Genomic DNA, 15908 nt, shown 5'->3' on the forward strand with positions numbered 1-15908 from the left:
AAAAATGGATTAGCGGTTGAAACGCAGCAGCGATGCAGCTGGAAAACAAAAACAAGGAGAAAGAAGAGACAAAGAAGCAAAAACAGCCGACAGAGTATCATCACTATCAGGCTGTTGTTTCACACACTGATGAAGCTGGACTCTATCTCTTTTTTTTGGCACTGGTCAGGGGGCACTTTGCAGAAAAACATATTTCAAAGGGGATATATTATTGAAAAAAGTTTGAGAACCACTGCACTAGTTAACTAAAAGTGTTTTTTTTTCTTTGTTTTTCTTTGCAAATGCAGGGTGAGAGGCATTTCCCTGAGCAACTCGAATTTGTATTTCTCAAAAATTGATTCACAAGCCTCGCTAATATATAGAAACCACAGTGAGCTGCATTATGCTGAAAACCACACTGACCTGGCTATCTGTTTGGCTAACCCTGGCACATTTTAAACGCGCACTGGCCGTCAGATAAGCCAATGAACACTTAAAAACTCCTGCTTCAAACACAACAAACGTCTGAGATCATTTGCAGGATGAGCTGCCGTGCTGACGTGATGTCAGATGACTCGGAAACTCGAGGTTGAGAAATCTTACTCAACTTTTGTACTCGGCTAAATGGCCCCTCCGTGATATTTTTCCCAGCTGGAGGTCGGAATAACGGCTTTCCGGCTGGTCTGGAATGCCGCGCGCATCGCAGCGGTGTGTGTGTGTGTGTGTGTGTGTGTGTGGCTGTGTGTGTGGCTGTGTGTGTGTGTGTGTGTGTGTGTGTGTGTGTGTGGCAGAGCTGGGGTCCAACTTTTTTTTTTACGACACCACACATATCACCCAAAGTAATGAGCCCATGCAGCGACTGTGGTTATTTTGCATGGGCCTTTTTGCTTCCTCTCCACACTTCTCTCCTTTCTCTCTCCTCTCTCTCTCTCTCTCTCTCTCTCTCTCCAGCTCTCCTCTGGTGTTGGACGGCTTGTTTCTACTGCAGCAGCAAACCCACTTGGCCTAGATATGTCAGCCAAAAAAATTTTTCTTCCACCCGCCGGTGTCATTCGCATGCAGGACAAATGATTGCAAAGCTCAGAGAGAGAGAGGGAGAGAGAGAGAGAGAGGGAGACAGAGGCGGAAAACTAATGATGGAGGGATGAATTTCACCACTGCGGAGTGAATTTCCCGCAGTGCTTCATTACCGAGGCGCTACAGAGAGGGAATGTACACAAGCGGCGGCGAGAGAAGCCCACTGTTGACACCCCGTTTCCCCCCACCACCCTCCCCTGGGTCCTGTGGACAGCTCCTCAACGTTTGGTTGCTCTTTGCTGTCCTGCACACACACACACACACACACACACACACACACACACAAGGCCAAGAAGAAGCAGTGCACGAGCTGCAACAGGACACACTGAGAATGCTAACTCACATGGAGGGAGGAGGGGGAGGGAGAGAGAGAGAGAGAGAGAGAGAGAGCAATTCAGACAATGAACGAGGCTGAAAGTCCCCCCATTACAGGACGACACCGTCTTTTTGGGAGGTCGGCCCGCAGGTTTCATGACACACACTGCAAAAAGTCAAAATCTTACCAGGATTATTTGTCTTATTTCAAGTCAAAAATGTCTTGTTTCTAGTCAAAATATCTCATTACACTTAAAATAAGACATGAGCAGCTCATAAATAACTTGTTTTTAGACGATTTTCACTTGTTTCAAGCAAATTTTTACTTGTGACACAAGTGAACAAGTAAAAATTTGCTTGATCCATTGGCAAAATTTGTTTCTTGTTTCAAGCTAATTTTCACTTGTTTCAAAATTTGCCAATGGAAAAAGTGAAAATTCACTTGAAATAAATGAAAGCTAGAAAAAAGAAACAAATTTTGCCAATGAAACAAGCAAATATTCACGTTTCGAGCAAATTTTCACTTGAAACAAGAGACAATTGTCTAAAAACAAGTTCCTTCTGAGGTGATCATGTCTTATTTTAAGTGTAATGAGATATATGACTAGAAATAAGACATTTTTACTTGAAATAAGACAAATATTCTTGGTAAGATTTGGACTTTTTGCAGTGCAATATCGGACGACAGGACTGACAGTGACATCCCCTCTGGCTCTGTGGCCGGCGGCTGCGTGACAAGCAGGGGCGGAGTGGCTCAATAAACCCTTGTATTCTGTCTTATTTGCAAAAAAATGACTTTTTTTTTCCCATTCAGAGATTTGGGATGACCACGCGAAATCAATATTCTCTCAAAGGCAAAAGTCTGCTTGGAGCTACTCAACACAAACATTAAAGATCCTGTCGGTACATTCATGACCTCATCAGCTCAGTGTGCGGTCGGATGGCTCTCACACAGCGGATGTGCACTTTGTAGGAGGCTGTGTTGTGTATTGAACGTTTTTTTTTTTTTTTACAGTTTGGTTTTACATCCCCAGTGGTAAGTAATCGATGGTGACTAGCATTTTTTTTTTTTTAAATGAGAAAAGGAGAAATTTTAGCAGGTCATGTGTATCAGTCTTGTAGATTCATTAAACTGACGTGAAAAAGGAAAAATTTTCTGTCAATGGCACAAAATGTCTCCTCCTGCAGACTTTTTATTTACAGAAAAAGTGAATGCAGTTTTTGCGCGACTGGTTTGATTGGTAATGGGCTTCACGAATGATGAAAACTGAAATTTTGGTCTCAGGAGTTGCAAAAAAAATCACCCCAAACTTTGTATTTTTGTATTTTTGAAAGGCTCATTTTCATACTTAATAATAATTATAGCAGCCTATTACTCGACATGCTGCAGGCTAAAGTGGACAGTGCTATCTACCGGTGCCTTTGCTCAGTTTAAGCCCCCGAAAAGTTGGCGATGCTCTTTAAGAGTCACATCTAGTCTCACCTTCCAATTGTGCAGCAAACACACCGCTCCATGACAAATGATAAAAAAAAAAAGAAAAAAAAAAAAAAAAACAGGCTTGCAAGTGGGATTCAAGGATTCTTCAAGTCAAATGCCTCTGTGTCTGAATCCAGGCTGCCGCTTCACAATATCTCGTGCCTATATTCAACATTAAACCATTTTTATATCCCCAAAATAAGCATTCAGGGTTTCCCCTCCAGAAGTGTGCTCTTGTTTGGGTGGAAAAGCCTCTGAAACGACATCGTTAAACCTCTCCGCTGAAATCCTTGCTCTTTTAGAGTAAGCAGCCCTTTTATGGAGGGTGACCCACCTTGCTTATTGAATAGGAGAAAATCTGGGACACACTACTGCCTTTAGATGGAAAAAAAAAAAAAAAGAAGAATGAGCTGGAGTATTGCAAAACAGTTGAAAGAAACTAAGAAAGAAAGAAAGAAAGGAAAACCCTTCATCTTTCTCATTTTCATCAAATTAGAGTGAACTAAGAGCAAAGAAGGACGGGGCAAAGGAAGTCAGTAAGAAGCGGGCTAATGGAGAGTACACAGGTACAAAGGAAGCAAGGAAAGGATATAGGAAAGAAGGACGAAAGGAAGGAAGGAATAACAACGAGCACCCGGAGAGATGTTACATGGACTTTTATGATTTTTCTTAAGTTAGTTCTGAAAACCAATACAAAAACAAAAACCCAGGGACAAACAGAAAAAAGAGAAAAAAAAAAAAATCTGCTTATCCCGAGACCCCTCTCCCGTTTTACATTTCATGTGTGTGACACGATCACAGCCGCAGGTCGCGGGCCTTCGACCTTTGACCTCAGTCATTTCCTGTCCATCCACAGTCCGCGTACAAGGCACCCTGACAGACATCGCTAACCGTATGCCCTCTCTTCATGAGATGAGAAAAACTGTTGGGCTATAGAGAGACGAAGACGGCGTGTACAGTACATACATCACACACACACACACGCACACACACACACACACACACACTATTTCTCAGGGACTCATGCACACACACGTACGTAAACACAGTTACCGAGTCACAGACCAAAGGACTGCACTGTACAAGAACAAATGAATTTTGCTGGTCGATGAAATATATATAATGCAGACCTTTCTCTGGAGTCCAAACACACACACACACACACACACACACGCACACACACGCACACACACACAGACCAGCGGTCCTGTCCTGGTGGTAGGAATAGTCCAGTCGGGGCTGTGGTTCCTCACAGAGTCCCGGGTTCTGGACTGACGTGCCGCCCCAGAACAGTCCCCGCCGCCCGGCCCAGTTCTGATGACGTCTGGAACCTGGTTTGTGTTGGGATCCGTTAAAGTCTGATCTGATCTGATCTGGACCGAAACTGTCCCGTCCCGTCCCGTCTCATCCCATTCTCTTCTCCTCTCCTCAGTTCAGTTCAGTTCAGCTGTGTGTGTGGGGGGGTTGAATCCACGTCAGATCAGGTCAGACGATCCTGCAGTCCCCACCTGCTGCTGCTGCCGCTCAGCGCTCTGAAAACACAAAACGCTGCTTTTAGCCCAACATCCTCCTCAAACTCTACACTCCTCCTCATCCCTTCTGCTTTTCCAGCATCTAGAACACACGCCGGTCTTCAATTCGGGACAATACAGGGTTTTAACGCAGATCACGAAAAGCTGATCGGGGGTGATTTTATCAGGATAATCACATGAGAGAGGATATTCATGCAGCCCTGTATCGATTCCCTGATCTATCTTGAATCGCCATAAGGAAGAGCCCGCATCTTCCCAGTCACTCCAAAAGCCTCAACCTCTCTCGTCACCTTAGCTCGTATCCCCCACAAAAAAAAAGTCAAGACCGATATGTTGGAAATACTATGGATTCCAAACTATACTAGGCAAAAAAAAGTTCTGCACCGCTTTTTCAATCTATAATTTCTCCCCTTTATTTATACCCAATAGTGTTGTATCTTATACCGTTGTAAAGCCTGGTTCCTCTTTCCAATGAGATACAACTTGTAATCCTGCATTTCTGGAATGAGTGACACCGGTAATTGTGTGGGAAGCGACCAATTTTTTTTTTGACAAAATCCCCTGCAATATTTTTTCAGTTGATCATTTCTCCCATTAAACAATACCGATTGGTGTTGTCTTTTACACCGTTTTATACCCCTCAAAAAGGGGGCTAGGGGACATGTTTAGCCATGTTGGTCATACCAATTGATTGACAATCCTTACAACTTATTTTTCATTGAAAAGGGGACTAATCAGGCTTTCTAACTGTATAAAAGACAACACCAATCGGTATTGTTAAATGGGAGAAATGAAATATTGCAAGGGATTTTGTCAAAAAAAAAAAAAGGTCGCTTCCCACACAATTACCGGTGTCACTCATTCCAGAAATGCAGGATCCTTACAAGTTATATCTCATTGGAAAGAGGACGAATCAGGCTTTACAACGGTATAAGATACAACACTATTGGGTATACACTGCAAAAAGTCAAATCTTACCAAGATTATTTGTCTTATTTCAAGTCAAAATGTCTTATTTCTAGTCAAAATGTCTCATTACACTTAAAATAAGACATGATCACCTCAGAAATAACTTGTTTTTAGACAATTTTCACTTGTTTCAAGTGAAAATTTACTTGAAACAAGTTAAAATTTGCTAGAAACAAGAAACATATTCTGCCAATGGAACAAGCAAATTTTTACTTGTTCACGTAAAAATTTGCTTGTTCCATTGGCAGAATATGTTTCTTGTTTCTAGCAAATTTTAACTTGTTTCAAGTAAATTTTCACGTTTCATGTCTTATTTTAAGTGTAATGAGATATTTTGACTAGAAATAAGACATTTTTGACTTGAAATAAGACAGATAATCTTGGTAAGATTTTGACTTTTTGCAGTGTAAATAAAGGGGAGAAATTATAGATTGAAAAAGCAGTGCAGAACTTTTTTTGCCTAGTGTATAAAAGGACTAAAAAAGGTGATTCCAGTATATTTGACTGCCATTTCACTAGTGTTAAGCCCACTTTGGTGATTAACAGGATAATGTGGTGAATCGCAGGATAATCGTGACATGCCATTTTCACATCATCCCGTACATATTCATTATGCTGAGAGACGTCACCAAGTCAGAAAGTTTGATTTCCTTTTAGAAAAAAAAAAAAAAAATGTTATGCATGGATCTGCAAGTCAGTTTAAGTAAAAATAGTTAATAGTTAATTAGACGCCAGCGATCGAACGGGTAACACAAACACAAACATGTTATTTACTGTAGTGTGGAAATTCAGACGTTTCTTCTACAAATAAAAGTCAATGAGGCTGACTTGTTTGGGCAACATTTAAAAAAAAAAAAATGTCTGATCTCAGCAGCATCGCAGTTTGGGAGGATATATTGGCTTTTTGCAATAACAAGACACAATATATTGCCTGTTACTGAACTGATCTAAGCAACAAAATCATGCCCACAGTTTGAATAACTAATATTCGCTTTGCATATGAGCTCTAATGCGGGCGGCGGCTGACTTATTGAGCACTGTCAGCTGGGACAGATGCAACTCCACAAGCGGATTAATACTTTGGACATTTCTGAATTGCAGAGTATGGAGAGATGGCCATTTTCACTGTACGCATTCATTGCAAAAACATTACATATTTGAGTTTTACACATTAAAGCGATCTACAAAGCCGCATGCTGTATGTTTGAATATTTAAATAAGCTGCACTTCTAGTTGCCAGATATCTCTGATGTAACATTAGCAGCTGCCTGGGGAATTGTATTTAACGCTGGGCAAGAATCATAACACAGGCGTCCATGTTTCCTCCCTGGTTTTAACGAGCTGGAACGCTGGAACGTATGGAGCTTATAATTACAACCAACCAGATGGGAATTTCCAACTCGTGACTCTGACTGTAAGTTCGCACACGCACAGTTTTAGTGCGGACCCCCGTCTCTGGTTTTCGTCTGGGTCTTTTCCCTCTCTCGCTCGCTCGCTCGCTCGCTCTTGATAAACAGCCCTGTATCGTCTCCGCGCTCGCCTGACTGGAACGTCTCGGCTTCTCCAGCGGCCCGTGACTCCTCTCCTCTCTCCTTGTTAGCTCACGGCGCTCCGCTCCTCTCTCCCTGGTGGCCAATGCCTCTCTCTCTCTCTCTCTCTCTCTCTCTCTCTCAGCTCTCCTTACTGAAACCAGCCCTCTCTGCTGTCATCCTAATGGCCAATCTACAGTATGTCTCTTCTCGCACCAGTGACCAATCTGCCTCCTTCTCTCTCTCTCTCTCTTTCACTCTCTCTCTCTGCATCGATCTGTCTCAGGCCTCTAATTATGTCCTCTCAAATCTGTCTCTGGTGCCTTGCATGTTGATATCATCTTCATATCTGAGATATCAAATCAAACATCCCACTTACAGTCACTGGTATTGGCTCAGACAACATAGACATTAAAAAAAAAAAAAAAAAAAAAAAACATAAACATGCGAGATGAGACACGCAGATATTAATTACAATGTTCTGGCAGGTAAACATCATATCTGTCCCGTGTGTCTTGGACTTTGGCAGACATTTCCAAACCTTTCCATGAAGTCATGAGCATAAAAATATCTTGCCACTAATGAGCACAGTGGGAAGAACAACAGAAACGTGACTATCTCCATGAATACAGGTACAGTATATATACACTATTCACAAAAAGTTAGGGATATTCGGCTTTCGGGTGAAATTTCAGGATGAACCTAAAATGCATTCTAACCTTTACAGGTGAACTTAATGTGACCTTCTGTAAACTTTTGAATGCACATGTCCAACTGTTCAGTGTTTCAGTACTTTTTGCACAAGTTGCTGTTCTCTAACAAGGAGTTTAACGGCAAAATTCACATCAGGTGTTTGATGCTCCAGCTCATCGAGGTCGTATCATTAGGGAACGGCTGCTGGAGACTGGGGTACCTCAAATGGAGTGGCCTGCACTTTCTCCAGACCTGAATCCCATAGAAAACCTATGGGATCAGCTGAGTCGCCGTGTAGAGGCTCGGAGCTCTGTACCCCAGAACCTCAATGTCCTGAGGGCCGCCCTTCAAGAAGAGTGGGATGCCATGCCTCAGCAGACAATAAGTCGACTTGTGAACAGCATGAGACGTCGTGGTCAAGCTGTAATTGATGCTCAAGGGCACATGACAAGTTATTGACACTGACATTTTTTGTTGTGGTATATCCACCACTGTTGTTGGCTTTTGTTTCAAGAAATTGTTTGAGATGAGGAAATCACCAGTGTATGCTTCTACTTAAATGCCCTACTTTCATGATATAATATCACTGTAGCGTGAACTTTTTATATTTTCCATAAATTTCACCCAAAAGCCAAATATCCCTAACTTTTTGTGAGTAGTGTATGTATACTGTACTGTGTTTCAAGTACACACCTTAGCCCAAGTAAGATTTTAACCGGCGTCAGGCTCATGTTTAGGAATAATAATGTACATGTAAGCACATTCTGCGAAGAATGGGATGATATATGTAAATTCATCATATTGCAAAAAAAGAGAAAATATGGGAAACAAATTGCAATATTAGTGACATTTTATTCTGAGATGGTTTGTCCATCACAATGTCACAAACTCTCCTCATTCATTTTGTTTTTTATTGAATAATTGAAGAGGTTGACCGGGTTGCTATCTTCGCTCTCAAGTTAAGTTAAGCTTTCCTTAAAAATTATTATTATTTGCCATTTTTTCCCCCGATTGTTTACATTCTGGAAAGCCAGTGCCATTTCTGCACATATTTCTGTCGCACTTTGGACTTTGAGCTGTTACACTGTATATTGGCTGGATCCAGGCGTGACGCCCGCATCGAATCATTTCGTGAGCTCAACATCCGGTCCCTGGTGTCTCCCTCCTCTCCCCATGTCTCTCTTTTCTCTCCTCCCGATTGGCCCACGGGCCCGCGTGGCGTCTCACCATTGGCCCTTGGCGGCGGTGCTCCTCCTCTGCTGCGACAGGCTGTAGATCTCCTGCAGCTGCTTCTTCTGGTCGTCGCTGAGGGGGGCCGTCAGAGACTGGTACCAGCCCGCGTCGCTGTTCTGGACCCCTGGGTGAAAGTGGGTTTCCATGAGTGTGAATGGATACGGGAGTGTGGGTTTGTGTGTGTGTGTGTGTGTGTGTGTGTGTTCTTGTGCGACTAAAAGGCTAAATATACACAAAAAAGGAAAGTTTTATTGGTTCTCTCTTTACAAGTGGGCTATTTCAGCGTTATGGGTGGAAGTAAAAGTTAGAATAATTTATAGTGAGGCTTACATTTATGCAACTTGTGATTAGGGTGTTAAATATAAAAATGCAGACCATACTGTTTTCTGTGTTTTTCTGTGTTTCACCTTAATTTGACAGTTCAAAGTAAAAGTAGACAGGAAGGAAATTGAGATATCATACAACAAGAGTTCCAGGCTGGATTCAAATCTGGGATGTTGCATTTATATGATGCATGTCTTCAATCACAGAGCCCCATGTTTTACAAAAATGTGTGTTTGCACTGGCATGTGTGTGTTCTTATGTTTATCTGCCTGTTAAGTCTGCAAATGTAAAAATGAAGCAAATCCTCCACAGTCAGCAAATGCATTCATTCTTAACCTTTCACTGACATTGTGTTCCCCTTCATTAAATCAGGAGCAGATTATGGATCAGTTAGGTATTTAGTTGCTTGGGTTCAGGCGAGGATGAAGGGTTAAGGAGAAAATGAGGCAAATCTCCAAAAATCAATTTGTGTACCGGTCCTCCTTTGCAAAACGTCCATGTTACAGTTATGGATTTACGATAGAATTGCTTTAATCAATTGTAAAAAAAAAAATCGATGAAATGTGCTGTTTGTTTGCTCTTGTGCATATAAATGCCCTGTAAAATGTGGTTTCTTCTGTGTGTGTGTGTGTGTGTGTGTGTGCGCCTGCGTCCTTACTGAGCAGGGCAGAGGTGAAGAACTGGTACTCGTCCTCTCCGTTGTCGTAGTCCAGCGGCGTGCTGTACTCCTCCAGGGGCGTTCCCTCGAAGCCCTCTTCGTCCCAGTAGTCGTCGTCGTCCTCGTCCTCGTCGTCGTCGCCCCCCTGGCCCGCCGGCGTGCTGGACTGCTGCTGCATGGCCGTGCGGTTCTCGTTCACCTCGTCTTCGTCGCTGGGAATCTCCTCTGCACACACACACACACCAGAAACAATATACATCTTTACACTGACACTCAAACAAACCTGATTCTCACAGCAGTCATTTTGGGAGTGGAAAACTGAAACCAAAGATATATGCCCTGTGGGTTGGACACATATTATAATTTCGTTTATTCCCACTTCACAATGAGACAGTGAGCTAATTTAATAACAGCTTGCTTTATCTGAAGTCGTCACATTCTAGTTATTTACATGTTTTTATATTGTGTTTTTGTAAGTAGGTCAGTCTTCTGGTTAGTTGTTCAATAAATCCACAAATCAAAGCATTTCAGTGCAGTCATTTAAAACTCGATCGCTCTTTTATCATAACTTCAGTTTGTTTGCTTTTTTTTTTTTTGCCAACTGCTTTCACTGTGAACGTGGGTGAGATAATACGGGCTAATGACGGCACACACAACATGGGCCGAGTACCATTTGAAGTTTTGGATAAACAATACGAATGTTATTGGATCAAAAACAATGCTTTTTTTTTTTTCTCCTGCTGCATTTTTTCCTCATAACTGGAAGCATATTTCCATCGAACAGAGCCTGACTGCACTCAGCGCCGAAACGAACAGGAAATGTAAGTTTGTAAGTTTGTTTGGTGAGAAGACGACACCGTGAAGCTTATTGATTGGTTTTGATGCATTGAAATCGACGTGGGTTGCAGGACAAGCCCACGGCCATGACTTAATTTGTCTATCTGCCCCATTGCACTGCGAGCCCCACAAGCGGTGGAGAGTGGTTTAGAAATCTGATTCCTTTACACTTGACTAACAGTAGAGCCACCTGGGGGGGAAAGTAAGAAAGGAAACGCGGTGCAGCTAATTTGAGCTTCGGGCTGGACCGAGAATTAAGTGGTGGAAGCTGCAAAGTTGGCAAAAAGCAAGAATCTCATTTCACTATCATCACTTAACCTGTCTCGTTCTCTCTCCCTCTCTCTCTCCCCCAGTTCCTGCGTCACTTATTTCATTCCACTTTTATTTTTTCTCAGCTGCTTCCCCTGAGCCTCTCTCACCGTTCTGGTCTTCGTCCTGAGCCCCCGCGCGGCCCAGCAGGTCCGGCTTGTTGAGGAGGCGGGAGGCGTACAGGTGCTTCAGGCCCAGGAAGAGGAGCAGGATGGAGGGGACGATCTGCGCGGCGACCCCCTCCACCACCGCCGGCCGGCTGGGCAGCTCCATCAGCACGCTCAGGCCGATGATGCACATCTTACGGTCGTGGAGCCTGGGGAGCAGAGGGAGAGATTTTATTTTAAATTGTTATTTATCCATAAAACACTGACTGCACATGCATGCTTTTTCAGGGTATCTGCACATTTCACAAAGCCAAATTTAAGATTGATTTAAAGGAATACACCAATGTTTGGGGCAAAATACCCGTTTTTGCCGCTTACCCAGACTGAGACAAGATGTTCGATACCATTTTCACCTCTGTACGTCCACTGGTTTGATTCCGATGAGAAAATAAACCTTACAGACTCCCATGATGCACTGTGTAAATAAGACAGCTTCAGAGTTGCTGGAGGGTTTATTTCTTCACTTTGATGTAGCTGGGGCTAATGACTCCCATAGATTTCAAGTCTTTATGCTAAGCTAACACAAAATGCTACCCATTGAAACTTAACCACTGGTAAAAAAAAAAAAAAAGGTAAAAAAAAAAAAAAAAATGGTATTGAACATCTTTGTCTCAGTCTGAGTAAGTCAGAAAAAGGGGTATTTCACTCAAAACATCAAGGAATTCCTTTAAAAAACAAATTTAAGAGACAAAGCTGAAAATCCTATTTCCAAGTAAATGTTGCTGATGAACATTCTTAAATTATAAATGGAAACTACATAAAAAAAACAACAACAAGAAGTTGTTTACTAAAGGATATGGTGTCTACTTTGATGATATGATGAAAGAACATTCTACCAAAAGCGCTGGTCTAAATTTGGTCTACGTGCAGACATGCAGTGCAAACAAACTTGTCACTGCACGCTGCACGAACAAAAGAAGACATTAAGCCCTCTAATAAATGTGTTTTAGACGTTTTTATACTTTTTAATACCTTAAATCCAGATCGTCTAAGTCTCTTCAGAACCCAGAGAGATGCTGTCTTATTTATCAACGCCCTGATAAGAAGGCAATGACATTTTAATACTTTTTAAAACCGTAAATCCAGATAATTTAAGACAGATGCCATGTGTTTTTTTTAAGGAAAAAGAAAACTCTCTATATCAAACATTAAAGACAACTCCAGGTGAGTAAATGATGACACTTTGATGTTTGTATCTGAGCGAGGGAAAAGTTTCTTTTTCATTTTTCCTGCCCTGATTTTCCCTTTTAGTCAGGGATTCAAACCTGTAACCCTCTAGTCACAATCCTGCTTCTGTGTAAATGTGCGAACCTGCTCTGAATAATTAAAAGGGAAGAAGCAACATCAGCAGCAGCGAGTAGCAGCGTGTGCCGCCTCACCCCAGGAAGAACTCGGTGTCGTTCATCCACTGGTTGATGAAGTGCGCGGTGATGGGCTGGGGGTTGTGGGGGAAGTGCATGTTGTCCAGCGTGTGGATGAGCAGGGCCGGGTTGTAGTACAGGGCGGCGATGGCCACCTGCAGGCACATGGTCCTCAGCTCGCTCGACTTCACCCCCCGCGTCAGGCGCTCCAACACGGCCTCCACGAACAGAGGGATGCACTGCACACGGACAACAGAGACGAATGAGGGTCCCACCACAGGATCACTTCCTTTTAATCTTGACTGGAAAGCTGGAAAACTTCCTTTGTTCCATTTTTAGATTTGGAAATGTAGGCGCTTTACTTCTCAATATGATAAATATTGTTGTTTTATATGTGTGATCAAATACGACTTTAACGTCTGAGCTTTCTGTCAGTGTCACTATTCTGCTAATCCAGGCCGGCCGATACTATCACTGCAAAAACGCAAAATCTTACCAAGATTATTTGTCTTATTTCAAGTCAAAAATGTCTTATTTCTAGTCAAAATATCTCATTACACTTAAAATAAGACATGATCACCTCAGAAGTAAATTGTTTTAGACAATTTTCACTTGTTTCATGTGAAAATTCACTTGTTTCATTGGCAAAATTTGCCAGTGGAAAAAGGGAAAATTCACTTGAAATAAGTGAAAATTAGCTAGAAACAAGAAACAAATTTTGCCAATGAAACAAGCAAATTTTCACTTGAAACAAGAGACAATTGTCTAAAAACAAGTTACTTCTGAGGTGATCATGTCTTATTTTAAGTGTAATGAGATATTTTGACTAGAAATAAGACATTTTGACTTGAAATAAGACAAACAATCAAATAATCTTTGCAGTGTAGTGATTAACATTTCACATTGATCTAGGCGTGAAATAAAAGAAGCAGAATGATCCGAAGCTTAAAAGCATCTGGTTGTTGTCTTGGACTGTTTCCCAGCATGCAGCGGGGCTGTCTCTGACCTGGTCGATGCCTCGGCCTCTGCACTGCAGGATGATGACCTCCAGCAGCTTGGCGGCGTGACACTCAGCATCCTCGCCTGCATCACTGGTCAACACCTGCAGCAGGTCAAAGGTCAAACAGCGGCCCAACAGTCACGACTCAGTACAGATCCAGCCGTCCACACATAATAATATTTGTTTTCCAGTTTTTCCCTGTTCCTCTTTAGGTAAAGCTGACAGAGGCACGGGAAAACTGCTAAGTTCTATTTACTTATCACATTTTTAATGCCGAGGTTTTATTTTATTTATTTACATTGCTGATTAATTATAGTTGCATCTGTAAAATGTCAAAAATAATGATAAATGCCTGTCAGAAATGACCAAATGATGCCTTAATGATTAAAATTTAAAGTTGCTTATTTAGTCTAGCCAACAGCCAAAAAACTTTGCCAACCTTTTATTTTATAACAACACATAATGGAAAAAAAAAAAAAAAAAAAAAAAACCATACAAAAACAAAATTTTCATAGTTTTCAAGTTGAAAGCTAACCCACTGGTAACTGTTTGGAGTCTTTAATTAATGAATTACACTAAAACAATTAAGCAATCATTAAAATTATAATCACTAAATCTGTTTATAATCACAAAAACTCAAAATCTTACCAAGAATATTTGTCTTATTTCAAGTCAAAATGTCTTATTTCTAGTCAAAATATTTCATTACACTTGAAACAAGACATGATCACCTCAGAAGTAACTTGTTTTTAGACGATTTTCATTCATTTCAAGTGAAAATTCAACTGAAACGAGTGAAAATTTGCTTGTTTCATTGGCAAAATTTGCCAGTGGAAAGTGAAAATTCATTTGAAACAAGTGAAAATTGTCTAAAAACACATTATTTCTTAGGTGATCATGCCTTATTTTAAGTGTAATGAGATATTTTGACTAGAAATAAGACATTTTGACTTGAAATAAGACAAATATTCTTGGTAAGATTTTGAGTTTTTGCAGTGATCTGACTGATAACACAGACACACAGAAACCAGGAGCCCAGCAGATAAATGGCTCTTGCACATTGAACACGGACCTTTTTGCACATGGTGTAGATGACTTCTAAGTGCTTGGGGTTGGACAAGAGCATGTCCGTATCCACGGTAACGTAGTTGTGCAAAAGAGGCATCATATCTGCGAGGGAAAACACACACACAGCTCATCATTACCATAATTATCACATGTACAAAAAGCACAATCCTTTGGGCTGCATTTACAGATGAAAAGAAGTCAGTGACTTGCAAGAAGAAGAAAAAAAAGTGCAACCACAACATCAACGGTATTAATCATTATCATTTGGTTTTACCCTCCTTTTTTTAAAGATTTGTTTTGGGCATTTCTGCTTTATTTGTCAGTCACAGGAGAGAGAGAGAGGGGACGACATGCAGCAAAGGGCCGGAGGTCGGATTCGAACCCAGGGGTGCCCTGAAATGTTTTTACTTTTCCAGACTCAAAGTGCGTCTTTGTTAACTAACATGAGCGAGTGTGTGTTTGGGTGTTTGGGTGTTTGGCGCGGCACCTGTGAAGTAGTCGAAGCAGTCGTGCTGGAAGACCTCGTACAGGACGCCCAGCAGCTGCCACATCTGGGGGGAGATGGTCTGGCAGGTCAGGCCGAACGCCAGCGACAGGATCTCCTCATAAAACTCTGCACGGAGAGGCCGACAAGGGCATGTTAATATCACACACACACACACACACACACACACACACACACACACATTCAAGCACGCACCCACATTCGCACGCGCTGAATCATTCCACCAGGGATCAGAGGAGGTTAACAGAAAGAGCGCTCAAGTGGGCACAGTGAATTATTGAAGTGATGGTATCGCACAGCATGAAAACGTATTACTGAGCTTTATACCACGGGTAAATACAGCCGAGCAATCTGACTGGTCAAAGAGGCGTTTCAATTACACCGATAACACAGCTAATGTGGCGGCTCCTGTGGAAAGGAAGAAAGAAAGAAAGACAGAAAAAAAACAACAACAACAGCGGCTCTTTGATAACAATTAACTAAGCCTTCATGGAGCAACAAGAGGGATTTTTTTTTTTTTTTTTTTTACTGTCCCACAGCACAAAATGGCCATAATATCTGTGATGGTTCAATAAGGTTATTGACACCAATGACTCAAAGATTGCTGTGATTTCTGTTGATTCTGTTAACATTTATGGCTTTCATAAGTAATACTCTGACCTGGAATAAGACGTCCCCAAACATTGCTGTAATTACTATAACTGAGCAAACACCACCGATATATTGTTTATTGTTTATCTCAATGGGGTCCACATTAAAAAAAACATATACATACACTGCAAAAACGCAAAATCTTACCAAGATTATTTGTCTTATTTCAAGTCAAAAATTTCTTATTTCTAGTCAAAATATCTCATTACACTTAAAATAAGACA

The 15908-nt window shown here is 41.6% G+C and overlaps 1 protein-coding gene across 4 annotated transcripts in view; it reads right to left on the reverse strand.

Annotated features, from left to right (window-relative positions):
- Positions 1–3489: 3489 nt before the first annotated feature.
- Positions 3490–15908, reverse strand: part of ipo8 (importin 8) — a 33624-nt gene continuing 21205 nt past the window's right edge. For all 4 annotated transcript variants that reach the window (XM_030046066.1, XM_030046064.1, XM_030046065.1 and 1 more), the window contains 8 exons: positions 15016–15141; positions 14533–14630; positions 13467–13562; positions 12479–12699; positions 11043–11248; positions 9787–10011; positions 8799–8928; positions 3490–4380 (listed from right to left, as the gene is read on the reverse strand). In XM_030046066.1, coding sequence (XP_029901926.1) covers position 4380; positions 8799–8928; positions 9787–10011; positions 11043–11248; positions 12479–12699; positions 13467–13562; positions 14533–14630; positions 15016–15141 — 1103 coding nt within the window. In that variant the 3' untranslated portion in view covers positions 3490–4379. The remainder of the gene's footprint in view (positions 4381–8798; positions 8929–9786; positions 10012–11042; positions 11249–12478; positions 12700–13466; positions 13563–14532; positions 14631–15015; positions 15142–15908) is intronic.

This window comes from Myripristis murdjan, chromosome 23, assembly GCF_902150065.1.
Source record: "Myripristis murdjan chromosome 23, fMyrMur1.1, whole genome shotgun sequence".
Taxonomy (NCBI): domain Eukaryota; kingdom Metazoa; phylum Chordata; class Actinopteri; order Holocentriformes; family Holocentridae; genus Myripristis; species Myripristis murdjan.